General features: G+C 40.2%; 1 protein-coding gene across 2 annotated transcripts in view; it reads left to right on the top strand.

Moving 5' to 3' along the window:
- ARHGEF28 (Rho guanine nucleotide exchange factor (GEF) 28) overlaps positions 1-27,871 on the top strand; it is a 331,462-nt gene that overhangs the window by 163,445 nt on the left and 140,146 nt on the right. For both annotated transcript variants that reach the window (XM_011959260.1, XM_011959259.1), the window contains exons 5-9: positions 65-248; positions 2,680-2,860; positions 6,673-6,742; positions 21,027-21,079; positions 21,977-22,037. In XM_011959260.1, the coding sequence (XP_011814650.1) occupies positions 65-248; positions 2,680-2,860; positions 6,673-6,742; positions 21,027-21,079; positions 21,977-22,037 (549 nt within the window). The remainder of the gene's footprint in view (positions 1-64; positions 249-2,679; positions 2,861-6,672; positions 6,743-21,026; positions 21,080-21,976; positions 22,038-27,871) is intronic.

Raw genomic sequence — 27,871 nt, 5'->3', positions numbered from 1 at the left:
AAAATATGTAAAACAATCTTTGTAAATGGAGGAATTAATATGGTATGTGTTTTTTCCTCTTCAGTATCTTCTCACAGAGAATCTCTTCTACACCTGGCTATGAGATGGGGCTTGGCTAAGCTTTCCCAGTTCTTCTTGTGTCTCCCGGGGGGAGTCCAGGCCTTAGCTTTACCCAACGAAGACGGTGCCACACCATTAGACTTAGCTTTACGTGGCGGACACTCCAAGCTGGTGGAAGACGTCACAAAGTGAGTTTAGCTACTTGATAGTCTCTCTCTTAATCTATTTCTATAAAGTTGGCCAAGCATTATAGAAAAATGGAAATAACCAAATCATAAGCTAATGTTGGTTTATGTTTTACTGTTAGCTCTCATGCACATATGTAGATCATATAAACAGATATATTGATATAATTGGTATTAATGCTTCATGAGGGTGAGACAGGAAAAAAGGTCTCAAAAGGCTCTGAAAGGAGTGATAATGAAAAAAAATTGGGGAAATGCTAGCATTTAGATTTCAGCTCAAATGTCACCCCTTCTGTGTTATTCTCTTCGATGATTATGATTAATTCACAATGTTAAGTATGAGTAACATTATGACTAATTCACAATATTAATTTATAATTATATATGTGATCATTTGTTTCATATATATCTCTTAATCCTTTGAGGTCTGGGACTATTTCTGTTTTACCCACTGCAATACTCTAGTACAATGTCCAGCATATAATATTTGTTGAAAGGATATAAATTTTTTTTGTATCAGTGAATAACAGGCAAATGTTATGGTATGATTTAACCAATGTGGTGGTCAGTGTGGTCTGATGAAATAGAGTAAAGAAAATAATTTGTAAACTATAATGTTATCTGTGTTAATGAGAGTATCAACACTTCCATTGAATAATGAGTGTATTGTTAGTTACTTAGAATGGTTCAGGTCAGTCATTATTCTTAGCTTATGAAAGATGGATTCATATATAGTGATTTTTTTTGACTTAACGTGGTAAAAAACCAAAGTATAAATGGGAAAGTACATTGAAAATTATAACATGCTACATAAATATTAACCATTGTTAGAGTAAATGCTACATAAATATTAAATATTGTTACAGTATTATTACATGGCATGTTCAAATGGACTGGCTTTTCTTGTTTGGCTCATGGAACTCCGTGTAATTAATTTATGGTTATGTAGTACATAAGTGGACATTAGAGTAGAAATCAGAGCTTTTTGTTTATTTTTTTTTTCTCATTTGATCAAATGACCATCAACCAAGGGGCAAGCCTGTCTGGAGGGAATTGTCCTTTTCCTTGTTTTAACACGACCCCACTTCCTTGGCTAAAAAGGGCAAGGCAAGAACACTTCCTTTGACTCATTCATTGTGAACAGTTCTGTGTTCCACTGAGGTCCTAGAGGCATACTTCATCTGTTGGTAGCTTTATATCTTTTTACTGTGTCTAAGACGAGACGATACGTGTTTAAAGTTTCTAGGTCTAATAAATCCATTCATGGATGGGATTAAAAGTAGACTGTAAGCTAAATTCTGGTGATAGATGATAGAGCTTCCATATTCTAAATTAACAGCAATGACCTTATTGCTCAGGTTCAGAGACCATTCATCTCAGTGACTTGTTACTGGCATGGGGAGTTGTTTTCTGGAAACTTCTGGAGTCCTTGCCAGTAATGAGTGTCAAGAGTTTGGAGAGGTCCCCCAAGACTTAGAGTACAACTGTTCTTTATGGATCTCTTTTTGTCACTCCATCTGATGGAGATAACATATACTTCATTGGAAATATACTATATTTTTGTAAAGCAAACATTCATTAACAAAATAAGGTCATGTTGAAAGAGGAAAGGGGCATACAGCTAGTTCTGTGAATTGAGGAATCTGGAAACAGTCTGGTGGGAAATGACATGCTGAGGTGTGCTATAATCCAAGAACATTAATATTTCCCTTTGAGGTTTCTCTACTGTTACTCTTACAGGACGTTATAAGCCATCCAAAATATTGCAATACTAACCATGAAGCCTACATGTAATTTACAAATGTACAAATCTTCTCAGCCAAGATACAACAGAAAATAAGTGTATATTCAAGAATTTAGGTGGAAATGTCATTCCTTTATGTATGAGTGTATTCAGAAATACAACATGATCAAATTTGTGCATGTTTTAATTTGCACAAGAAAGGATTTACAACAATGGTACCATGTGTTATGAATATCTCACTTGTTTGTAACATCCAAACCTCACCATGTTCCCTAGAGAGCATATCTGTTTCCACAGTAATCACCTAATAAACCATTGGCTGCCAGCTAATTTGTTCTACTACAGGTAGCCCCATTAAAGTGAGAGGCATCTTTTCAGATTAAAAGGAGAATGAAATGTTGAGGTAAAGTACTATATTTTAAATTCAGTACTGTTTCAGTCTTTATGTAAACCTTTAAAGTATGTAGTATATGTCAGTGGTTTTCAATAGACTTCTTCTCTAGGTGGAAAAAGAAAGGTGGCTGTATTAGTATCTGTTTTCATGATCTTATGTATTTATCGCACATAGGTGACTTTCAAGGATCATTTTGCCAGTTGGATTTGTAAGATTGGGGCAGTGATCCTAAGTGCTGGGATCCTGGGGCTGGTGTCTTTGAAGCTCTGTGTGGGTTTTGATTTGTGTTTTTTCAGTTTTCAGGGCAGATGGTCGCCGAGCTTCTCCCGAGTGCAGCTCAGTGAAGAAGCCTCCTTGCATTACATTCACTCATCGGAAACGCTGACCCTGACCCTTAACCACACAGCCGAGCATTTGTTGGAGGCAGATATTAAACTCTTCCGGAAATACTTTTGGGATAGAGCCTTTCTTGTCAAGGTTTGTACATAGTGATTCTGACATACAATAATGCATGCTTCAGAGAATGCAGGCATCAATTTCTTATTATGAGAACAGTATGTTTTGGGGGTAGGACTTTTTTTTAATGAAACCTTGGGGGACATGAAATTGGAAACTGCATTAGATCAGTAGAATGAAGATTATTATATATTTTATAATAGTTTGTATAATATTTTCATTTTCTTTTCTGAGCCAATCTTTTCCATAGTTGGCTTTTAATGCTTTAATATTGGATGTTTTCTCTTAATGTATTGATTGTATTATAATTATTATCTAAAGCAGTTACATTTAGGGCTATCTTACATGTATAATATCTACTCCCAGATTTTCGTATTGCTCAAATGTAGTTAAGCATTTGTTCCAGTGCAGAATCCAGTACAGAATCCAGTACAGATTCTACTTGAATGGAAACAGGTAAAAACCTAGTTCTTTTCCAAAGAGGTTTTCCCCTTCTCATCATGGTCCAAACCCCACCTTTGAGTGCTATCATAGCATGCCCATCTCAGGGTTTAAAACATTTCAACTTTATCTCTCTTTTTTTTTTTTTTTTGGTAGAGTTTGAAAGAGTATTAAGAATATTTCCGTCTTTTAATTATGATTAATCAAAGTGTTATTTTGAGTAAGGGGGCTTGAGTCAATCTAGTTGGCAGTGCTCCAGGGTCTAATGGACACTAACCAGATCCTGTGGCCTCCTGTGTTCTCAAGCACATTGCTTCACAAGGCACAGGTCTCATGACTATTTAGGCTTTACAGAGTAAAAAGTCAACTTAGAAAACCATTATTATCATTGACCACAGGTTCAGCTTTTGTAGAATATTTGCTTCATATAATTGAAATAATTATTCACATAATTCATATAATTGAAATAAGCCAAAAATGTTATGTATCAAACAAAGATTATTATTGGCTTACTCCATATAGAGTTTTATTTAAACAGTTAAAATAAAACATGGTCTTCAGAGTATGATCTTTCTCTCTTTGCTAGGTTTTAGGGAATTTGGTTTGTAATTTTCTGACATACAGCATCACATACAGTATATACAGAATGAGGGTTGTCTTTTAAGGATGCCTGTCATTTAAAACTACTCAAGCCAGCTGGGCACGGTGGCTCATGCCTGTAATCCCGGCACTTTGGGAGGCCGAGGTGGGTAGATCATGAGGTCAGGAAATCGAGACCATTCTGGCCAACATGTTGAAACCTCGTCTCTACTAAAAATACAAAAATTAGCTGGGCGCAGTGGCATGCGCTCAGCCATCATTGTGGTTTCTCACCAAAGCACCAAGTGGTGGTTATTCCGGCTGGGCAGACACTTGGTTTTGCCATGCATCAGTTCCAGGGGGACAGGGCTCAGCCAAGTGCCTTTCCTTGGAAGACATGCTCAGACAGCGGCGTGGCACGTGGTGACTATCCTGAAAAGAACAGAACAAACTCTTATTGAACTTTTGCTTCATTATAAAATCCTCTAAAGTCTTAGGCTAGATTTGTGATTTCTCATATATGTTTGAGATAATACTGATGACCTTGGGGAAGATTTATGATGAGTAAATCTAGATACCTCAATAATTTATTGTAGTGGACTTCATAATCACAAAGGCCAAATGGAGATGGCTCTCCGGTTTCTATGAGATTTTCATCTTATGAAAAACACTTGATACAAGAATCAGTGAGAGTGGAATGGCCTTATGTTTCAAGTTTCCACATCCCTCTTTTTCCTTCCTTTCTTGAGGTATATGGCTGTTAGTGAGCAGAGAGACCAAGAAGGAAGGGCTGAGAGATTCTTTATGACATCCAAAGACGTTAATTGTTACTTGCCTGACAAAGTGATTCTATTGTATTCTTATCTAAATTTTTTGTGGTGCATATTACCTGGTTAGATATTATTTTAAATGTAAGCAAGTGATAGTTATTTTATAGGTTGTCCACACTAAAGCTTTACAACTTTGGATGATAAATATTATGAGATTACATATAGATTTTGTATAAAAAGTATTCATGCTTTATTGAATCTTATCTAAAAGTCTGTTTTGATATGACAGCTATAGATGGTGACTTTGATTTGAGTGACTGATCTGTTCTCACTGAACTACAGCCCATATTCAGTCTTCTCCAAGGAGACATGTTTAGTCTCCGGGTTTGGGTGTTGCTTAGTTATTTGTAGTCCTGTAGAACAATGACGGTAAAACCTTGCTGTGGAAACCTGAGTTTGCTTTACAATATATAAGAGCTCTCCAGGTGAACCCAGTTAGAAGTCATACTTGTTCAGAGTTGTAAAGGATTCATACTTTCACACTGTATTTCAGTTGACAGTGATGGCCTGACAGTTTCTAATAAACATTAAATGTTAAAATGGAAGGTGGTGCTAAATATCCAGACCGTAAAGACAGAATATTAGGAAATTAAATAATAAGCAAACTGTTAGCCATGTCTTTTAATCACTTTTTAGTTATTTCATCGTAACAATCTGAATGCTGATAATTCCACTCTAGAGCTTGGCTAAAATTAATAAGCAACTAGGAAATTTAAGTTTTTAAAGGTATAGTCAAAATTACTTATAAGGATAAAAATGAAGTTTGAATATATTCTGTTTTCAAGAGAAAATAGCGTTTCCTTATTTCAAGTTTTGTGATGTAATCAGAAACCAGCATTGCCTGGTGTTCTTTTCTCACACAGGCTTGGCAACTCTCTTCATTGAAAGACAGGGGGATCGGGGCTAAGTTTCAGCCCAGGTAGACACATGGGGCCTTGAGCCTGTGTGGTGACCCCTCTTCCATCCATGGGTGCTCATGCAGCCATCTCCTCATTACCCCTTAATATGGACCTGCTCTGGTCCAGCCACTCATTCCATGGTGGGCCTTAGAAGAGAACACAGTGTCCTGGAGGTGGGGCTGGGGTGAGTTTACAGCCCATGGAGGGTGGGTGACCAGGCACTTGTTGCTCCCTGCCTGTTTCTGGGTTTGCTAAATTGTATATATTTTTTACATTCCTTTTACTCTGGCTGCAGGGCATTGTTCCTAAAAAGTCAACGAAAGAAGCACCACGGGCTTAATGATACGCCCAAGGGGATAAGAGACCTATGTCAGTTATGTGATTACCTGCCCAAGTATACTGATGATTGATTTCAGAACCTGTGCTGGGGCCATCTTGGGCTGGTTTACTATTCAGCACATCAATACATAATTCTGTGTTTCTTCACATTTTCACTGGCTGTGGGGAATCTGTCAAAAGAAAATTCAGATGGTCCCAAGAGGGCAACTTTTTGCTAAAGCCTTTTGGAAGGCTCATCAACTTAGTTTCACCCAGGGCCAGCCTGCACCAGTGTGTGCCAACCTGCGGCTCAGGGCCTATGGTCATCCTGGATCTTCCTTGTGATCATGGTCCTAGCCCCTCACCTGGTCCTCTGAGATTTCTGTGTCTTAGGATGTGGATTTGGTCTGCTCCAGGTGGCAGATGCACAGACCAGAAGCCCTTCTTTCTGGCATCAAGATTTTCGGTTCTCTTTCTGGTACATGCATGATATTCCTGAGAACCTTCTGCTTGGTGTGACCTGCAGAAGCAATAAAAGATTGGTGGCGGGGAGAGTTTTGGCCCCTGCCTTGGAGTTTCTCCTGACTTTGCTCGCCCTCCTCCTGGGGTGCTGGCTATGTGTTCTCCCCGCGGCTTTCACCCATCCACTATTTCCCAACCTCCTAGCTCTGAGATCGTTGATAGTGACTTTTGCCTCTTTGTTGTATATCTGAAACCTCAAATGGTTTTCTGTGCTTTCTTGTTTTTTTCCCCCATTGTTTCCTAGGCCTTTGAGCAAGAAGCCAGGCCAGAGGAAAGAACAGCTATGCCCTCCAGCGGTGCAGAAACTGAAGAAGGTACGCATGCTCCTTTGCCACTTAGGGCAGCCAGAAAGTGCTCCGGACCAACAAGCTAACCAGTCCATTGAAGTGTGTGGTGAAGCTGGCCAGGAACCAAGGGGCTCAGAGGCAAGGTCAGGGGTGTGGGATACAGCAAAGCCTCTGGGTCCTCGGACAGCATGAAATGAAGTATACTGTTTGTTTCCACTCTCTATTTAATTGGAATGTCCTGAGTGCTGTTTGCCGGGACCTGGGCCAGGTCCTCTCGCATTCCTGATCTTCAGGATGCTCTCTTGACATTCTGATTGTTCTCCTCATTCAGCTTGTTCATTCATTGAGTCCTTGTTTCAACCATTTGTTCTTTAGTTCCTTCCACCTTTGTGGATCTCCTACTGTTTGCTAAGCAAGGATACTCTGGAAGTCATGAAGGAGTTTTTGTCATCATGAGGGTTGGGGGGCACCGCTGGCATTTAGAACTGAGGCACCAGGGCTGCTGGATGTTCATCAGTGTACAGTCCTGTGCAACTAAGAGTTGTCCTGTACAGCCGTTTACAGTCCTGATGGTGATTCAGACACGGCATGTGCGATTCTACTCGTGGTGGAAGTTCATAAAAGAAGATATATTTTTTATGCTACATTGTTCCTACTCTATTCCACAATGTGCCACATGGAATCATTCAGATACCCCACTTGTGCATAGTACCTAGCTCATTTGCAGAACATCATCATTCCTCATTTTCTCCAACTTGACAGTTTATCTAGGCATGCAATTCTTACTTCATTTCAGGTGACTTCTGCTTTTCCATATGCAAATAATTTTGGTCTTTTAGTAAGTTGTAGTAATAAACAGAAGTTTTTATTCTAGGAAGCTTATTTTTGCATATTCCAGTATTTCTTGTCTGGAATAAATCCTGATTGTGTGTTTTCAAAACCCAGTGGTTGCAAAAATCTAACCACATTATTGCATCTCCTAGGGTAGTTAGGGCAAAAGTTTTATGTATTGAAATACACATTATCTTCTCATCAGTTCCTCTCCATTTGCTTCATATTTTGGTTAGGGTATTGTATTGATTTTTATTTTTAATTATACATGAAGATAAGGTTATATGTATCTAGGGGGTAGAGTTATGTGATCTACTAACCTAATTTCAAGATAGTGAAGGGAGCAACACAAAATACCTGTTAATGTAAAGGGCATAGGTCTGGTAGGGTTCAGAACCACCAAGCTTCATGCTGGGGCTAGGAGGAAAAATACGACAAGGCCCTTGTTCCTAAGCCACCAATGTTAATAGCTGGTCAATACTTTTGATTCTGCTTTTTACTAGCCTCACAGAAGAGTTGGATTCTAGGTATTTTGTCAGGTACTATGATCTTAAACTCTTTACCTGCATGTTTGTTAAAAAGTAGTCTTGGCTGGGCACAGTGGCTCACACCTGTAATCCCAGCACTTTGGGAGGCCGAGGCAGGTAGATCACCTGAGGTCAGGGGTTCAAGACCAGCCCGACCAACATGGCAAAACCCCGTCTTTACTAAAAATACAAAAATTAGCAAGGCACGGTGGTGTGCACCTGTAATCCCAGGTACTCAGGAGGCTGAGACAAGATAATCGCTTGAACCTGGGAGGCGAGGTTGCAGTGAGCTGAGATAGTGCCGCTGCATTCCAGCCTGGGTGACACAGCGAGACTCCATCTCAAAAAAAAAAAAAAAAGTAGTCTTAGAGAAGGCATATTTCTGGTGAGTTGCTGAGTCTGTGTGGCCCATGCCGACTGCATATGTTCCTGGGTTAAGCCCGAGCAGCTGAGCCTCCTCCTCAGACTGCACCTGCTTGGAGCCCCAGGGAATTGCTTTTACTATTCTCCCCTGTGGGTGACACTCACTACTGGCTGTGTTGAAGAAGCCACTGTTTACCCTGCTGCCCAATAAGGTGGTGGGTTACTTTGTGCTTTCTCCTTGAAGACCTGCAGGAGAAAGCTCTTTCTTTTTTTGTATTGGGAACGCAGCTTCACCTGACTGCCCGGCTCAGCTCGCTTTTACTGCTGTACCTGTGGCTGATCAGGTTTCTTACTTCTAGCTTTCTGATAAACTTGGAGCTAAGTTTCTGGGCACTTGATTACAAGTGCCTGTGGCAATGCTGACTGCATTTTTATATTACCTTGTTGCTTATTTAAGCCTCTACCCTTACTTTTTCTTTCTTAAAATCAACTTCTGATTTTAAAAAATCCTCTTGCAAATTTTTCCTCTTGTATTCTACCTTCAAATTAATTTAGAACACTGAGGTCTAAAGGAGTACTTTAATTCCAAGTTGTTCTTAAGGGGCTTACAGTTTGAGGTTGGGGCAGAAAAACAAGCTCTCATGGTACAGTATGATAATTGCTACAGGAGATATTTGCAAGTAGCTCTGTGTATTAGCATGCTGTAGACTGTGACAGTGGAGCGGTCAGTGAAAGCTTCCTGGAGGAAGTGGCCCTGGAGCTGTGATCTAATGGAGGGAAGGGAATTCTACATGCAATACAAAGTCCTGAGCCAAATGACGCACTGGGGAAAATGCAGCTCATTTTGAAATCCTGGAATATAGGGGTGTGTGTGTGTGTGTGTGTGTGTATGTATGTATGTGTGTGTGTATGCATGTCTGTGCTTCTGTATGGTGGTGGCAGTGATGCCAAGAACATAGGCTTAAGAAGTAGGCAGATTGGCACTGCTCTGCATGAGGCAAGTTGTTAGAATTCTACCCTGACAGCTCTGGGAAGTGTTTTAAAGTTCACTTTGGTGGGAGTATGGGGAATGGATGGGAGGGGCTAGTGGAAGACAGGGACCAGCCAGGGGGCTGCTGAAAGCGACGCAGAAGAGGATCTGCCCTACAGCAGTGTGACAAGATGGGAGACGTGGGGACACGTGAGTGTGGTCCTGAAAGTGTAGGATCTGATTGGCTGTCAGTGGTAAGGGAGAAGGATGGTGCCTCCATTCTTGGGGTGTGGCGCTGGGTGGGATGGGCCTTCCAGGAAGCAGAATTGTGACAATATATGTTCAATTTTAGACAAGTTGAATTTGACAGGTGTTTGGGGCTGTCAAGGTAATATATGTGGCTGCCAATTTGACTGAAATTACTCAACCAATAAGCACAAGAATTTGGACAGAAATCCAAGCCCTCTGACTCCAAATAATTAGTAGGTATACTTTATAGCCCTTGAATCTAGACAATGCTTTTGTATTTGTCTACCCTTGAAAGACTACTAGAAATTGTATGCATATTCCAGCAGAGGGCAATATTCAACTGAAGTGGAAACATTCAATCAGTTTTTGTCCATTCATGAGTCTGGAGGAGACTCAACTGAAAAAACATTTTGAGCATAAGAGCTCCCTCTTAAAAAGAAAAAAACCCTAAAGCAAACTTCCACTTTGAAATCTATTAGAAGATTCTTAGTAGATTGTATTTTCTGTCCCCTCTGGGACAATGCGTAGTAGGGGGGAAACTCTAAGCTTATATCTGTAGCTGTTATTAATTAAAAGACTATAATAATTCTAGCTTGGACATTAACTTTGCTGTCTCTGTGAGTGTGATAAATGGTTTTATTATTGCCTATGATCAAGTTAGGCTTCTATAGTTTCATGATTCTAGTTGTACTCTCAGAATAATGGGACATTATTTCAAATGAATCTAATGGCCAAAAAGTCATCTTATTTTAATATGCTCATATTAATAAGCTAATTATTAGTATTAATAAAAAACCTGGCTCCATATTTTCCCCTTGCCTTCTTATCCTTATTTGATCTCTCTGTCCTAGGATTTCCAAAGAACATTGTACAGAACACTGATCTTGGAAGATATTTTGAAAAATAAGGATTCTTTGGCCAAATAAGTAGAAAATGCTGTGCAGTAGTTCCCTCTTATCTTTGGGGGATAAGTACCAAGATCTCTAGTGGATACCTGCAACCCTGGATAATACTGAACTTTATATATACTGTGCTTTTTTTCTATACATACACACTTATTATAAAGTTTAATTTATAAATTAGGCATAGTAAAGATTAACAATGATAACTTATAATAAAGTAGAACAATTATAACAATATGCAAGTATCACTACTCTTGTGCTTTGGGGTCATTGGTAAGTAAAATAAGGTTACTTGGACATAAGCACTGCCATATTGAAACAGTTGATCTGATAACTAAGAGCTACTAAAAGACGAATGGGCAGGTAGCGTAGGCAGCGTAAGGACACTGGACAATGAAATAATTCACTTTCCTGGTGGGAAGGAATGAGATATCATGAGATTTCATCATACTAGTCAAGAATGGTCTGCAATTTAAAAAACGTAGGAATTATTTTTGGAATTTTCTATTTAGTATTTTTGGACTGAAGTCAACTGCAGGTAATCAAAGCCATAGAACATGAAATCCCTGATGGCGGGAGCTACTGTATATGAAACTCCCATGTTTGAGATTCATAATACATTTAATGTTTTGTGGGCTTTAGTAAGTCAAGAAACCTATATAATCTTGTTTAACTTAGCAGTTCTCTAAATTAACTGATCACACAAGAGTCCTTTTTTTTGCAGTTCTCAACCTCTCATAGAAATAGTCTGTGGAAGGTACTTTGAAAATGTTGTTCTTCCTCAGCTCCGTGGCACCTCCCTCTCTAGATCTTATGACCTCCATTTTCACTATCACCTGGGTTCCCACCATCTGTTAGTCCAGTAATACGCACACTAGAGAGGTGCAAGGAAGAATTTTTCAAACTGTTCACAGTCATCTTGAATATTCCAGATCATCCACGCCTCCTCCGATATCCCACTTCAATTCTTGATATCACATGGGAGGCTATTGCCTGCCTGGTGTCTACTGGACTGTAACACAACCTAAGAATGACTACAATACCATTTGCCACTGTATGAATCCACTTAAAAAATTATTTTGTCGTTCAAAAACTCTCTACATTTGCTAACTGTCTTAACTTGTTGTCACTCATTTGTTACTTTGTTGGCTTCTCCCAATAAATCATCTTCCACATTTTCATTGACAAGGAAATAGGGAGTTGGGGATTGGAACATGTGTTACAATCACCAAGGAGAGAGGGCAAAATCATTTCCTTCAGGGTGGAGGCAGCCACTCTCGCCAGGCTCAAAGGGGCTTCCCCATTGTGATTCTGTGTGGGAGGCAGAAGAGGCCGTTGGTCCAAATGTAAGATTCAGGCAGGACAGCTGGACATGTGTCCTTAGGCCCATTTCCTTATCCATCCATTCAGTAAATATGTGTTGACTGCCAATCACTTTATACCAGCTACTGTTCTTGGCAGTACCAAAAAAAAAAAAAAAAAAAAAAAAATGGCAAGGAGAAAAAACCTTTGCCCTCAAGGAGTTTGCTTGCATTTAATTTCACTCAAGCATTTGTTAGCACCTGCTATATGCTGGGTATTGTTCTAGGCATTAGGCACAACCTGAGTTAAGTCTATACACTCATGGAGCACTCATACCTACGGTCATGGGGAGGGGCATTTCTGGGAGTCAGGAATCAACCCTCCCCACTTTATGCATGTGGAAGCGGCAGCACAGAAAGGTTATGTAACTTACCTGAGGTGATACTGGCCCAGGCCATCAGAACTCAGGTGAAGAGTCCACTCCCTTACTGACCACACTACAGACTACCACTACCCCTATAGAGTATAGGACTGATCTATTTAGTGTCTGGACTGCTGGTCTAGAGTTCTCTCCAGCATTTGGGGGATAGAAAAAGCACAAACATTGGAAACATTGCCTTGAAATGCTCTATTCCAAATGGTTCATCTCTCTCAAGTCCTTATGACCCGCATGCATAGACATGTCTCAATGACATGTCAGTAATAAGCTGACTTTGCTAAAAACCTCACCTCTGCGGTGAACTGGCTTTTGAGCATAATGCAAGTGATTAGGCTATTTGCTTTTGTGAAAAATGACGGGGTAGGGGTGGAGGTGGGGTGTCATTTAATACTTACTTCAGTGAGGAAGTACGGATAAAGCTCCTTGCCCAGTATTGAACATAGTGAATGTTTACTGAATGATGTCTAATCATGAGTGCAAGTTATATAACACATGCGTATGGTGGATTCAATGGTAAAGATATGTGTTTTGAGATACCAGGACCTAGCCATTCATGTCATGGTGACTAGAAGTCAGCAGATATTTTGCTTGAGCATTCTGTAGACAGGGGTGCAGCACTTCCCTCTGTGCTTTGGTTTGTGAAATGTAGAGAGAGTTGTGTGGTGGATTCTCCTTATTTGAACATCTCCTGTGAGATATGACTGGGAAAACAATAGGGCTTTTATCCACACAAAGTATTGTTTCCAAGATTTTTCATTTGAGACACTTTAACACAAGGGCATTTTAGGAGAACTGTTGCAGATGGTCCAAATATCAAGATATAGGTCCTTTAAGCCAGGACAACTGGGACTTGGGTGTTGGGGACTTAAGACAGCAGTACTAGGCAGGCCGTTCTGCCGAGCTGATCATTCACTTGCATACACAGCTCTACCTTGACTCTCAAGTGGAATATCTGGTCAAGGACTTGATAAATATTTTTTTCCTAGAAGTAGGGTATTTTTGGCATTTTCAACAAGAAAATCATACACAGCCCCAGGAAATGATTTATAATTGTTGCTTTCATTTATTATTATTATTATTATTATTATTAAGTTCTGGGATGCATGTGCAGAATGTGCAGGTTTATTACATAGGTATACACATGCCATGGTTGCTTGCTGCACCCATCAACCCGTCATCTACATTAGATATTTCTCCCAATGCTATCCCTCCCCTAGCCCCCCACCCCCCTGACAGGCCCTGGTGTGTGATGTTCCCTTCCCTGTGTCTACTTTGTTCAACTCCCACTTACGAGTGAGAACATGTGGTGTTTGATTTTCTGTTCCTGTGTTAGTTTGCTGAGAATGATGGTTTCCAGCTTCATCCATGTCCCTGCAAAGGACGTGAACTTATTCTCTTTTTTATGGCTGCATTTTACAGAGCAATTCAGTCTTTTCTGTATTTCCCTTCGTGACTGACTTTGCCAGTCCTCTTTCTTCTCCTTGTCACAGAAAAGAGCAATGTTCATCAGTAAAGGGACAAGGATACAGATAGGATATCATGATGATATGATACTCATTTTGTACATTATTATAAAAATATCTGCATTTTCTCATACATAAATAAAAATTCTCCTCACCACTTAGTTTATCAAAGGATTAAAGAATCATGGTTTGACCTGGAAAGAACTTTAGAAATCATCTGGTTGAACCCACTTTATGTTTGAGCTTATGACTCAGAGGTTCCTTGGAGCTCACCTAGATGCAACACATTTGGCTCATATCTAATATAGATACTTTATTCTAGCTTAGTCAGATAAGCAGGCTAGAGAGAAACAACAAGTATTAAACTCAACTAAGTATTCTAATGGAATTGCAATGATCTTGAAAATATAGCTAAAGGTTCATTTCTTGAGTTGAAGTAGTATCTAAGTTTGATAAAAATGGAATTTTGTTTATGTCTTTGAAAGATGACTTGCTTAATTTTATTCAAGCCATTGATTAACTTAGGAAAATTATGCCCTGACTTCAATTTAAAAACGCAATTAGCCCTTGAACAACTCGGATTAGGGGCACCAATCCCCTGCACAGTCAAGAATTCATGTGAGTCAAAGTTGATTCTACCCAAGCTTAACTTCTCATAGCCCACTGTTGACCAGAAGCCTTGCCAGTAACATAAACCATTGGTCAACGCATATTTTGTATGTTACATGTATTGTATACTATATTTGTATAATAAAGTAAGCTAGAGAAAAAATGTTCTTAATAAAATCATAAGGAAGATAAAATACATTTACCGTTTATTAAGTGGAACTGGACCACCACAAAGGTCTTCATCCTTGTCTTCACACTGAGTAGGCTGAGGAGCAGGAGGATTAGGAAAGGGTGGTTTGTCTGTGAGTTTTATCAAATTGTCAAAAAATTTCCAAAAAAATTACCAACATATCTATTGGAAGCAATCCATATAAAAGTGGACTCATGCCATTCAAACCTGCATTGTTTAAAGATCAATTGTATATTGATTTAGAACTGTGTAATTGATAATTGCAACCAAATTTTGGGGCCGAGGATACTTTTTCTCCATAATTGAATTCTTTGCTTTAGAGATATCTATGGTGGGCAGGGGCGGGGTTCAGGAGATGTAAAAATCTGTATCATAAAAATTTATCGACCATGGAGTTATATGATTCAACAATTGCATTCCTAGGTATATACTTAAGAGAAATGAAAACATGTATCTACACAAAAACTTTTACTTGAATGTTTATTGCAGCATTATTAATAATAGACAAAAAGTGGAAACAACTCAAATATCCATCAGCTGAGGAATAGATAAATAAAACAAAATAGCTACCATCTATCTATCTATCTATCTATCTATCTATCTATCTATCTATCTATCTATCTATCTATCTATCTGATGGAATACTACTTGGCAGTAAAGAGGAATGCTACAGCATGGATGAATCTTGAAAACATTATGCTGCATGAAAGAATCCAGTTTCAAAAGGCTACATATTGTGCAGTTCCATTTATATGAAATATCCAGAATAGGCAATTCTGTTGAGACAGAAAATAGATCAGTGCTTGCCTAGGGCTGGGGTGTGGAAGGAGGATGGTGAGGTGGTTGGGGAGAAATGTGGAGTGATTGCTAATGGATGTGGGGTTTTCTCATTGGAGTGATGAAAATGTCCTAAAATTGATTATGGTGATGGTTGCAGAACTCAATATACTAAAACCCATTGAATTGTACAGTCTAAGTGGGTGAATTGTTTGGTATATGAATTATACCTTAATAAAGCTGTCATAAAAACATATATGGGGGAGTATATACCAATATTTAATGGTAGTTATATTGATTTTTTAAGTTTTTTCCCCAAGTTTTTATTGTTTTTCTGATACAAAAGACTTTATTGCTCATGGCATAGGCAGCATGGCCTTCATGTTCACATTGCTTCCCCTTGTCCAGCAAGTCCCCCAGGGGCCTTGTGAGCAGCTCAGATAGATGCTGCACACACACTCAGTTTGTGTCACAGCTGAGGAACCCTGACGAAGAAATCCCAAATCTTATAAGGAGACTGCTAGCAAGCCTGCCCAACCCTTGCACTGGAAGGGGCTATTATCTTTACTACCCTGGCCAGAAAACAAATCTGCCTTCATCCCCAGAGGAAACACTATTTCTTCGTTTCAAGACTGTTGGCCACAAAACCATCCTTCAAAAGATAATCCAGTATAAACGTTTTCACAATAAGAGTAGGCCCACTGTGGAGAATGGCCTGCAGCAGTCTGGTGTTGCAAGAGGGCTACTATGGCTCCAAAATCATTTCTTTTTTTTTTTTTTTTTGAGACGGAGTCTCGCTCTGTCGCCCAGGCTGGAGTGCAGTGGCGCGATCTCGGCTCACTGCAAGCTCCGCCTCCCGGGTTCACGCCATTCTCCTGCCTCAGCCTCCCGAGTAGCTGGGACTACAGGCGCCCGCCATCTCGCCCGGCTAGTTTTTTGTATTTTTTAGTAGAGACGGGGTTTCACCTTGTAGACCAGGATGGTCTGGATCTCCTGACCTCGTGATCCACCCGTCTCGGCCTCCCAAAGTGCTGGGATTACAGGCTTGAGCCACCGCGCCCGGCCCAAAATCATTTCTTCATTGAACTCTATTCAGACAAAAAGAGCAATGGAAAAAGATCCTTTTGCCCTTCAACTTTTCTCTTTTTTTCTCTGTTAGTGATAGAAGCCTTTTATAGAGAGGTGTCAGGAAAGTTTCTATTAAGACTCTGGCCAGAATTGGATCATATGTTAACCTTCAGACAAAAAAACTGTGTAAGAGGAGGGAATTCTCCACTGTCTTAAATAATTACTTTTGTCTCTAAAAAAATCACAAGTAATTTAAAGGAAAAAAATCCTGTATTTTAAAGAAGATGTCTTCAATTCTTTCTGAAACAATATAGAATATAAATATAAAAAATGATATGCCAAGGGGCACATTTTGGAGTTACTTGATTCCAAGGATTTCTTCTTCCATCTTGGTTTCTTCTCCCCAGCTGCTGCTCAGTAGGGACCAGTGGAACTTGTTGAATTGAGGGGAATGCTGGGCTCTCACTCACTAAGTCTCATTTTGATATTTCTGTAGATGAGTGCCTCATTGTTGCTCCCAGTCCATATTTATACCTAACAGGCAAAATGAAAGTTCTTACTAGTAGTCCTGCTTTTAGAAAAAAAAGAGAAAGGAATAACTGGGATATTGAAACAAAATTTCAAAGTGTTACAATAGCCTCTCAATTAAGAGTGGCAAGTAGCCTCTCAAGTGCCTTTGCCATTTTAATTCTGTGGCCATTGTGAATTGAATTTGCACACTAGGATAAAACATTGTAGCAACACATGCAGGTGCAGTAGTTAGTAGTGAAACAGCAATACTTACTAAGTGGAGAGGAAAAGGGTTGGCTTTTGGACTTACAGAGCCAGAAGGGTGGGAGGAAGTAAGGAGAAAAGCATTCATCTGTCTATGAATCTGGCTGTTCAGAAGTTGTGACAAAACAGCTCTGGTATTGGAAGTGTTTCAGTTAGTTAATTCCAAAAAGTAAACAACTTCTCCTTCTCTGTCCTGATCCACAGCTTGTCTAAGGATCCACCACATCTTGTCAGCTATGTATATTTTGGGCCAACAGTTGCAGGTGGAGACGAGAAGCATTTATTCAGCACCTGTTAAGTGAAAAGCACTCAGCTTGGTGCTGGGGATATAAGGGTTGAGCAGAAATCGATCTGGTCCCTGCTATCCCAGAATTTACAGCCTATTGAGAGAAAAAGATTCATTCAAAGACTATGAGCTACCCACCGTGTATGCCAGAGAGGCACAGAGGCTGCTATGAACACTACCATCAGGGTGTTTTTCTGACAATTGTGGGGGCAGGCAGAGCAAACGGAGAGCATGATCCTGGTTTTCCACCTGTGCTTTTGACACTGCTCTGTAGATGTAAGCCAGTGGTGGACTTGATTGGCAACAAGACAACACTGGTGATCTGGCTGCCTCTGACCATGATTCTTCTGCCACAGCCAAATGGTGATTAAAATCAGAATACCGAGCATCCTGTGTTTTGGGTGTAAGTTTTTTATTTGCTTAAGTCTAGGCTCTGTGGTCTCATTTGCAAAGTAAGACAGTAAGACTTGTGCATAGAGTTGAGATTTTTTTAGGCGAATCTGCTTCTTAATGAGACACTGGCATGAATCTTACAGTGACTTAACCCTGTTGGCTGGTGCAGTGTCACTAGTAAACATAAGTCTTAGAGATTATCTCTTGTTCCATTATAGCTTGGCAATAAGAAAAAAAAAGTGTTTATCAAGTTTGGTAAGTCTGATTTAGAGGAGTAATCCTTACTTCTGGGTGGGCTTGAGGGCAAGATTAATAGGCCTTTAAAACAGAATAGGTAGAGTTACTGATACCATTATCTGCTACAGGTTGCTATAGCAATGAATGGTTTGACTGCACTGTCTAATTGGTGGTACGGTGGGTTAGTGTAAAAGGATCCTACTAATTTAACAGAAACTCTCCTAGAGCAATTTAATTAAACTCTGGTAGAATGAATGCCAAATTCTTTGAAAGCTCTAAGACATAGTTCTGTTTAGTTCTAGGTTAATTAAAGATACAGTATTATCTTGAATCAGCACAATATCACAAATATTTTAAAATGATTTTTGGATAAAGACTCTATATTTGGAAGTTATTTTTTAAATGATGAGGTACAATTTTTAGTGAAGACTTGTGTATTTTAATATAGTTTGTGGTATTTGTTTTGAAGTGAAAAAAATTGCACTGGACTACATGGAAAAACGTAGGCATGACAATCTATAAAGACTAGTTCACTGGCCTTTTGAGAAGGGAAAGGAAGCTGGAACCTAAATGCTTCTACCAGGTGTGAACACATCCTCTGTTACTGCAAACTTCATTAACAGACAAGATTGCCTTTTCGATTAGCAATCTGGATAAAATGTATACTGTTCTTCTGAATAAATGCTGTATGTACAGAATTTTTTTTTTTTTTTTTTTTTTTTTGAGACGGAGTCTCGCTCTGTCGCCCGGGCTGGAGTGCAGTGGCCGGATCTCAGCTCACTGCAAGCTCCGCCTCCCGGGTTTACGCCATTCTCCTGCCTCAGCCTCCCGAGTAGCTGGGACTACAGGCACCCGCCGCCTCGCCTGGCTAGTTTTTTGTATTTTTTAGTAGAGACGGGGTTTCACTGTGTTAGCCAGGATGGTCTCGATCTCCTGACCTCGTGATCCGCCCGTCTCGGCTTCCCAAAGTGCTGGGATTACAGGCTTGAGCCACCGCGCCCGGCCCAGAATTCTTTAGAAATGCAGCATAATGATCATGTAAGAGTTTATGGCTGAGATAACTTTAAAGGAATGAATGTCCTAAAACAGGCAAAATAAAAGGGTGTGACCCTTGATGTCTGTGCAGATGTATCTATTGAAACTCTGGTCCTGGTTGTTCTTCCCTTCTTCTTCTTCTTTTTTTTTTTTTTAACGCCTTTGTAGTTCCTTTCCTACTTATCCCAATTTTTAGGGTTTGAGTATATGAGTTTCAAAACCAAACCAAATCTCTACTGTACACTTATAATGTGCCAAATACCATGGCAGGTGTTTCACATCAATTTTCTGCATCTATGTAGTGGGACAAAAATGTTAATTTTAACCATGTGTTTTGGACTTTGGCACTTGAAAGCAGGTCTGTGAAGGGTGAAGCTAGCCCATTTTGACATTCCTACCTCTGACAATGCCATTCATGCCGATGTTACTCTGCTGCCACCTGGAGGCCTTCTGTGGGATGTGCATTTAAAGGCAGGCAGAGATGCTGTGTACACATGCTGCCTGGGCTGGGTGTCCGCTATGATCTTGTCCTCATTCCCTGCTGAGATCAGTTGACATGACCACACAAAATTAGGGTTATTACCTTGTTTGCTGGTTATTGCCTTGTTGGTTTAATCATAGAAGCTAATATGCATTATAAATTCAAGAGCAATATACTATTGTGGCATGCAAATATGATATTACTTGCTTTCTGCAAAGCAAATTCAAAGTTATTGTTGTCCAGATTTTTAGAAACACAAGACAAGGATTGTTGGTTTCTCTGCTCCATCCTGGTCTTACTACTTATAGCTCCAGCCTTGTAATTTGTCATCTTTATTATGATTTGTCATGTAGAACCATATAAATGAATACCTTATACATTTTCTAAGCATAAACATGGATGATAACTCCTAGCATTGTTGCCCAGAAGTGAGAAGAGCTTTAAATCAACCTGCAGGTTTGAGGCATTGGGTAAATTAATATGAGTGACAAGGTCTAGGTAATGAACCTGCTGGAAAGCTTCAGGGGTTTCCTGCTTAAAGCAGGGCTGTGGGGGAAGGAATGTGAAACTTCCAGAAAAGGAGTGAGACCCCACAATGTTATATGTTAATGCAGATCTGGAGTAGAGACTTAGACTTTCAGTCATCTGTCCTTGCTAGGGATGTCAAGTGCTTTAATTTTCCCCAGGCCCAAACAAACCTGTTATTGGTAGTTATTTTGACAATAGTGGCTCTTGTTTATGGGCAATTGAGTATTTGCAAACAGAACCAATAAATCAAACCACAGAGCGAAATGCTGCCTTGGGTGAACCTTTTTTTTTTTTTTTTTCCATCCCAGTACATCCTGACCACTACTGTTTCCAGGAAACCCTTTATTCAGAAAGAGGACACCCAGTGTGCCTGGGGCTGAGGTTGGAGCTGAGGGCTATGCTGGTGTTCTTGACTTTCAGTGATGTGGAAGGAAAAGCCAGACCTCCTGTATAATGAATTATGCTCTTTTGAAATATATTGAAATTTGTGGTATTTGAGGAAATAGACGAGTGGGATTTCCTCAGGTGGGTACAAGTCACGTCCTTGCAATCTGCTGTTTTGAAGAACCTTCGGTAGTGAGCGGCCTTCCTTTGGAATCAAGGGCATTTATTTATTTAATGATTTTTTCCCCCTCAGGATTTCCTGTGAGAGCTCCCGGGCTTGTTTACATCTTGGTCCACACAGATAATACCAGAGTATGGACAGTCAGGTTATTAGACACTCTGCTCTGTGGACAGCTGATTTTTAAGAGGCCTAATCTAAAAACCTACCTCTATGCAGAAGGCTCCTGGGCAACTCATTTACACTTGTCAGCTAGTAGTAGTTGTTGTTGTTCTTAACAAAAGCTCCATTCAGCAGATCCTGATGGGAATTATTTCTTTTGCAGAGATTAAGAATTCAGTGTCCAGCAGCTCAGCAGCCGAAAAGGAAGATGTAAAGGTAATGAATGACTCCCTGCTCTATTTGCTTCTTTCTTCTTTGCATGTCTTTCCATAAAGTAGAAATGAAGATTTAGTGGTAATAAAAATGTTTAAAAAACACTAAAAAAAGGATGTGCCCCAAGTCGCTTTCAGAATAATATGAAATTTCATTTTCTTTTTTTCTTTTTTCTCTTTCTTTCTTTTTTTTTTTTTGAGATGGAGCCTTACTCTGTCACCCAGACTGGAGTACAGTGGCACGATCTCAGCTCACTGAAACTTCTGCCTCCTGTGTTCAAGCAATTCTCCTGCCTCAGTCTCCTGAGTAACTGGGATTATAGGCACCCACCACCATGCCTGGCTAATTTTTGTGTTTTTAGTAGAGATGGGGTTTCACCATGTTGGCAAAGCTAGTCTCGAACTCATGACCTCAGGTGATCTGCCTGCCTCGGTCTCCCAAAGTGCTGGGATTACAGGCATGAGCCACTGTACCCAGCCCCATTTTCTTTATCCAAGTCTTAATCCCCATTCTTTATAACCAAACCTAGCTGTCTTTCTGAGTTGTAGTTGTATATGCAAGATGGTTGAAGACATTCTGCAAAACAAATTTCTACTTGAAGTTTGATGTTTGTAGATATTTGACAACAATGTGATTACAAGAGTAAATCTGGGAGATGTCCTCTGAGAATAAAACAACCTGTGTACAGCTTTCAGATGTGTTTCAGCTTGGGATAGATTCATTACTCATTTTTAGCTGTTAAATAATAAGTGTAAGACTAGTTTTCTGTTTACATGTGATGATATATGTAACATGTTTTCATTGATGCTTCCCAAGGTTGTTTTTCTAGTTCACAAAAATAAATATTAGTGTAGCATATATGTAATTTTTTAAAAACCCACCTGACTTTATCTTTTTCAGTGTGTCAGAAGCCTGGTGGTTCAACAGAATGAACATGAAGACCAGCACAGCCTAGATTTGGGTATGTTCTGAAATAACGCTTTTACCTATACTCATAGTGATATCCCAGATCCAGGTTTAGAGTGGACAAGAAGCAAGTACATTTTAACATAAAATATTCCTTCCTGGGAACCTTATCTATTTCCTGAAACCCATACAGATAAATTTTATTTGTAGGATCATTTGTAATACCATGACTCTAGAGGTTGAGACTCTGTTTACAATCTAAAAAACAAGGCAATCAAAGCTTTTCATGAACAGTTTTACTCTGAGCCAGAAGCTGGCTTTGGACTTGCCATATGTTCCCTTGTTATTCCTAGGAAGTAGGCACTACCAGCCTCAGGTTCAGGTGAAGCAGTTGAACCACTGGTGGAGAGTAGACAGTGGAACCGAGACTCATAACTTCATTCCACCTGGCCCTAGAATCTCCAGGTTTACCAATATCCCATTTTGATGCCCAGTGGGGTCTCCTTGGAGCTGAGCCTGTGTGATCTACCCTGCTGAGCTCAAGAAAAGACCAGATGCTTGTTCTGGGATTTGAGTCTGATGTGAGTGTCCTTTCAGAGGAACCAGGTGTCCCTCCACCCTTGGCAAGGTATTTCCTCCCTTGGACCTGGGAATTCTCATCTGCTTACAATATTCTATTTCACAACTCCCTGAGGACTCCTTCCTAAATCTTCTACCAGGCAGTCTCTATTTCTTCAAGGCTAATGTGGGCCCCAGCCCTATCTCTTGAGTTACTTAGAGGTGAATAGAGCATAATGAAGCTGATGGGGTGTTTGAAGACATAGGCTGAGCAATCAGCAGAGGCTGAGTTCGGGCACCTGGATGGTCTGTGAAGACCTCTGGGGCTGACAAGTGAGAGGCAGATGAGCACAAACCATCCCAGTTTGTTTCCTCTGGTTCTGTAAAGCTGAGGCAGCTCACACACCAGGAAAGGCACACACGGGCAGGACAGTCTTAGAAGTTGCAAGAGGTGAGGTGTTGCTGATAGTGGTGACTGAGGGCTCAAGCTGATGTGAAATCAGGAAAAACTAAATCAATGCTCAGAGTGAGATTAATGAAGAAAGTGGATGACCCACAGGGTCACCGTGAGCCTACACGTGCATGGGGCTGGCTCCCTGGAGGCCCCGGGAGTGTGGTTGGTATGCTGCGCCGACACATGGCAGAGCAGTTACAAGCATTCACAAATCATGCTGTGTAGAGCAGAGCAAGGAGGAAGCACCCACAGTGTTGGTTGACGGTGTTGCTAGTAGCTTGGCCACATGCCAGAGGTGGTTTCCAGGATCTTGCTGCACACGGCTCTACTGAAATTGGAACAGAAATTTAGACCCACACTAAGCAATATACACGTCCTCAATATTTTTGCTATTTAAGGTAAGAGTAATGATTTACTTACAGAAGAGGGGAAGAGGAAGGCAAAAAGAAAGCAAACATCTCTGTATAGGTGGCTGTCGTGGGTCACTGATGTCAGGGCCATAGCTGTTACTCACACACACAGGATGTCTCAGCTACAGATTGCATCATGCTCCTGGGAGTGTTAGCTTTGAAGAATGTTTACTAAGACGAATTGCTGGGGGAGGGAGGTAGGCTACTAAAAGTATGAAACATTGAGATGATCTTAATTTCAGGTTTTAAAAACTCACTCTAGTTTCAAACTTGTATATTTGTGAGCAAGAAGACACGTGCTATGGAAATTGTAGTAGTTTGGCCTTGTCTGAGTGTTTTGTCAGTAACATCATGAAGTCTGTGAAGGATTTGAGAAAGACAAATGAGCACAACTTTAATCCAGTGATTTATGAAAAGGACCATGATGAGTGTTTGTTGTGCTAGCATTTTCTTTTTGGTTCATTTAAACTTTTTGAATTAATAAAGTCCCCTGAGTTTTTGCAAAGGAAATTCTAACAGATTTTCAAAGAACCTGAGACAGAGAAGGGGACAGCAAGCTGTGAGCAATAGTCAGATGGTCAGACACAGTCTGGAATAGGAAATGGCTCTCTCTGAAGGCTACTTCAACACTCTTTTTTTGTTATTTCTTATGTGTTATTTTTTATTTTTTGAGATGGAGTTTTGCTCTGTTAGCCAGGCTGGCATGCAGTGGCGCCATCTTGGCTCACTGCAACTTCTGCCTCCTGGGTTCAAGCAGTTCCCCTGCCTCAGCCTCCCGAGTAGTTGGGATTACAGGCACCCATCACCATGTACAGGTAATTTTTGTATTGTTAGTAGAGTTGGGGTTTCACCTTCAAACTCCTCACCTCAAGTGATCTGCCTGCCTTGGCCTCCCAAAGTGCTGGGATTACAGTCATGAGCCACCCTGCCTGGCCTCTTTTGATATTTTACAAGTGCTTTATTCTGCCCAGTCTCAGGAAATGTTGATAAACGGCGTGGGATAAACACATGATAAATGCTGATAAATAGATGTGTAAGTGTTTGCTGACTTGTATTATTCAGAATTGTGTGGTGTGGGTGTGGCTTCATCAGTGACATAAATGCTGCTCCAGTGACGCTGTCTGTGCTGATGGACGCATTCTCTCGCTGTTCTATCCAGTGTAGTAGCCTGTGACCACCTATGTCTGTTGAGCATGTGACTTGTGACTGAGGAATCGGATTTTTAATTTTCTAATTTTGTTGTATTGGACAGGGCAGAACAGAGTAAGTTCCCTTTGTGGTGGTGTTTTCTTTTTCCTTCTAGAAGTGTTTTATGCATTTATTGTTTTCTAATTTTTTAAGTTTTTGTGGTACATAGGAGGTGTATATATTTGTAGGGTATGTGAGATGTTTTGGTACAGGCGTGCAATACGAAATAAGCACATCATGGGGAATAGAGTATCCATCCCCTCAAGTATGTATCTTTTGAGTTTACAGACAATCCAATTACACTCTTTAAAATGTACAGATTAAGTTATTTTTGAGTATAGTTACCCTATTGTGCTATCAAATAGTAGGTCTTATTCATTCTTTCTATTTTTTTTGTACCCATCCTTTGTAATGTTTTATTGACCTTTCAGGGCATCAAGAATCACACTTATCATTAGTTTACACACTGAAAATGGTGGTTGGAGAAATGTCTTGGGTGTGTAACAACTGGCAAGCTCATCCAAGCCAGTGCCCCAGAACTACCTCTGCAAGGAGCTGACGTTTATGTCAAATGCGGGAATTATGGCCCCATTCTCTGCAGATGCATTTTGTCGAAGGGGAGAATCATCAGTTGAAGGGCTAAGATCTGCTTCTGTTGCTATCACAGTGCGGAGTGGGACTCCTTCATATTCTAGGCAGGTCGGATGGGGAAAGATGGCAAAGCATTTGAAGGAAACAGAAGAAAAGAAGGTAGATGAAATGAAATGGGTCAATACCAAAAATAAGAAAAAGAGGGTCCACTTGGCTCAAGTAAATGGCACTAAATGTGATTAAGAAATAGGAACTGTCTGGGCGTGGTGGCTCACGCCTGGAATCCCAGCAGTTTGGGAGGCCAAGGTGGGAGGATCACTTGAGGTCAGGAGTTGGAGACCAGGCTGGCCAACATGGTGAAACCCTGTGTCTACTAAAAATACCAAAATTAGCCAGGTGTGGTGGTGCATGCCTGCATTCCAGCTACTTGGGAGGCTGAGGCAGGAGAATGACTTGAACCCGGGAGGCGGAGGTTGCAGTGAGCCGAGATCATACCATTCATTGTACTCCAGCCTGGGCGACAGAGTGAGATTCCATCTCAAAAAGAAATAAGAACTGCTTAAAGTTTTGATCCTATTTCTTAATCATATTGAATGCCATTTACTTGAGCCAAATGGACCCTTTGGGCAGCAGCAAGTGTTGTGCCAAAAGGAGAAGGGGAGTGAACATCTTGCAGGAACAAGCGGACAGCCTGTGGGAAATGGAGTAGATGGGGAGTCTCAGCTGTAAAACTGGAATCCCAATTGCAAACAAAGATGCATAAACCATCACTGAATCAGCAAAGCTGCAAATGGCTTGATTAGACACTGTCTTGCAAACTCCACTTTTAAGAGGTTGAATGTGAAAACATAAAGCTGCATGGCTTTGGTTAGAAATTAAGATATTCAGTTAAAAGTTAAGTTCCTCCTTGAGGACTGTGAAACCATAGTGCCAGTGTCTCAGGGGAATTACAAAAGCTCCTGGAACATGATGCTGCTGTTCTTTCATCAAATAATATGTCAAAGTGTGAGTGAGGTTGTGGGTGACAGACCAGATGTGGTTTTCCTGAAGCTGATTTTCCTGCAATTATTTATCACTCATGGTCTTCATTAGATTAAAGAGGACATGAAATCTATTTGGCCAAAGCTGAATGTCTTATGACTATTTGGATGGAAAAAATGAAGGGTTGGTGAAACTGACATGTCAAAACAAGAACTATGTGAGCATGTTTTGACTTTCCCTATGAGGGAAGGTGATAGGGTGATAGAGACACTCCCTATAGGTGATAGGAGACATGAGGATAGCATTGGTTGGCATCCTCCTTTCTGCTTGGAGAGTCTCAGTACTTTGAAGCTCTAGGCATGAAGCACTGCCTCATCTACTGTTCCAGGTCTGGCTGGTAGAGAGTGGGCTTGGTGCAAGTGCCAGAGAAGAGCACAGTATCTTGCAAAGTAAGCCTCTTGGAAAAAATTATCTTAGTCTTCTATAATTATAGAAATAATAAATGTTCACAATAGAAAAATTGGGAATTTTAGAAAGAGTAGAAAAAGAAATCCCTATAATTTCCTCACCCAAAGGCAGTTACTATTAAATTTGGGTATATTTCCTACAAGCATTTTTTCTTACACATGCATTTCTTTTTTACGTAGCTGTGATCATGAAAACAAGACAATTTATGTCCTGTGTTACTCATTTGACATATTCCATAAGTAAGCTCCATTTTAGAAAGTAACAAAATGATGCCGTACATTTGTTTTTGTTTGTTTATGTTTTTATAAAGCATGTGGATTACGTTAATAAGAAGAAAGGGAAAATGTTGTAGATCCTCTGCACAAGTACTTATTTCCATCCAAACCCCCTTTTTATAATACATATTGTTGATATTATAGAGTGACCTGATCAATGTACATGCACAGGCTCAAATCACAGCTATTCTTTAATACTTTGGGCTACTTCATTGCTATTATTGCTTGTTACTAATATGTAAGATGAGGAAAAGAAAACCTTTTGGTGGGTATTGGGACTGGGAGGGTGGGCAATGGGGAGAGATGAACCAAAGCTGGATATGGAAGGAAACCTGACTTCATACCAAAAAAAAAAAACAAAAAAGAAAGAAAAAACCATCTAGAGGCCGGTTGGGAAGAGAAGGAAGCAGAAACAGACAGAAACAAACAATAGGATATGAGGTTCAGGTTTCTTCACCAAAAAAACACAGACCTTTCATGACTGTAGACAAGACTGAGAGAGAAACAAAGCCTCCCCACCCTGAAAGTCCCCTGAAAGGAAAAACATCAGGAAAAGGAAACTGGTAGGAAACGATCGGAAGAACCAAAGAAACAGTCCTTCTAAACAGAATGTTAGGTGGTGTATAATACACGTTTTCAGGTTCTCCATTTGTGGGCATATCTGGGAGAGTCCAGTCATATATGTGCTAGTGGTGAGCTGGTGGGAGATGGTGTAGTCACTAGTGCTAGTTTGGCAAACAACCAGGTAATAGAACTAATTAGGTTAGTTTCTCTTCTTATATTAACCAAAAGTTCTTATATTAACTGAAAGTGCTGTTATAACATAGCACCTGTAAGTTGCCTGTGGAAAATAACATTTTGAGATGTTTTTAAAGAGGATCTTAAGCATGGCGTCTTAGGATCTGTGACCCCTGTGAGTGGAAGCTGACCCTCTTGGCTGTTATTTAATAACACACGTGTATCT

Source organism: Colobus angolensis, unplaced genomic scaffold (genome assembly GCF_000951035.1).
Source record: "Colobus angolensis palliatus isolate OR3802 unplaced genomic scaffold, Cang.pa_1.0 Scaffold49, whole genome shotgun sequence".
NCBI lineage: Eukaryota > Metazoa > Chordata > Mammalia > Primates > Cercopithecidae > Colobus > Colobus angolensis.
This window is presented reverse-complemented; position numbering and strand designations above follow the sequence as displayed.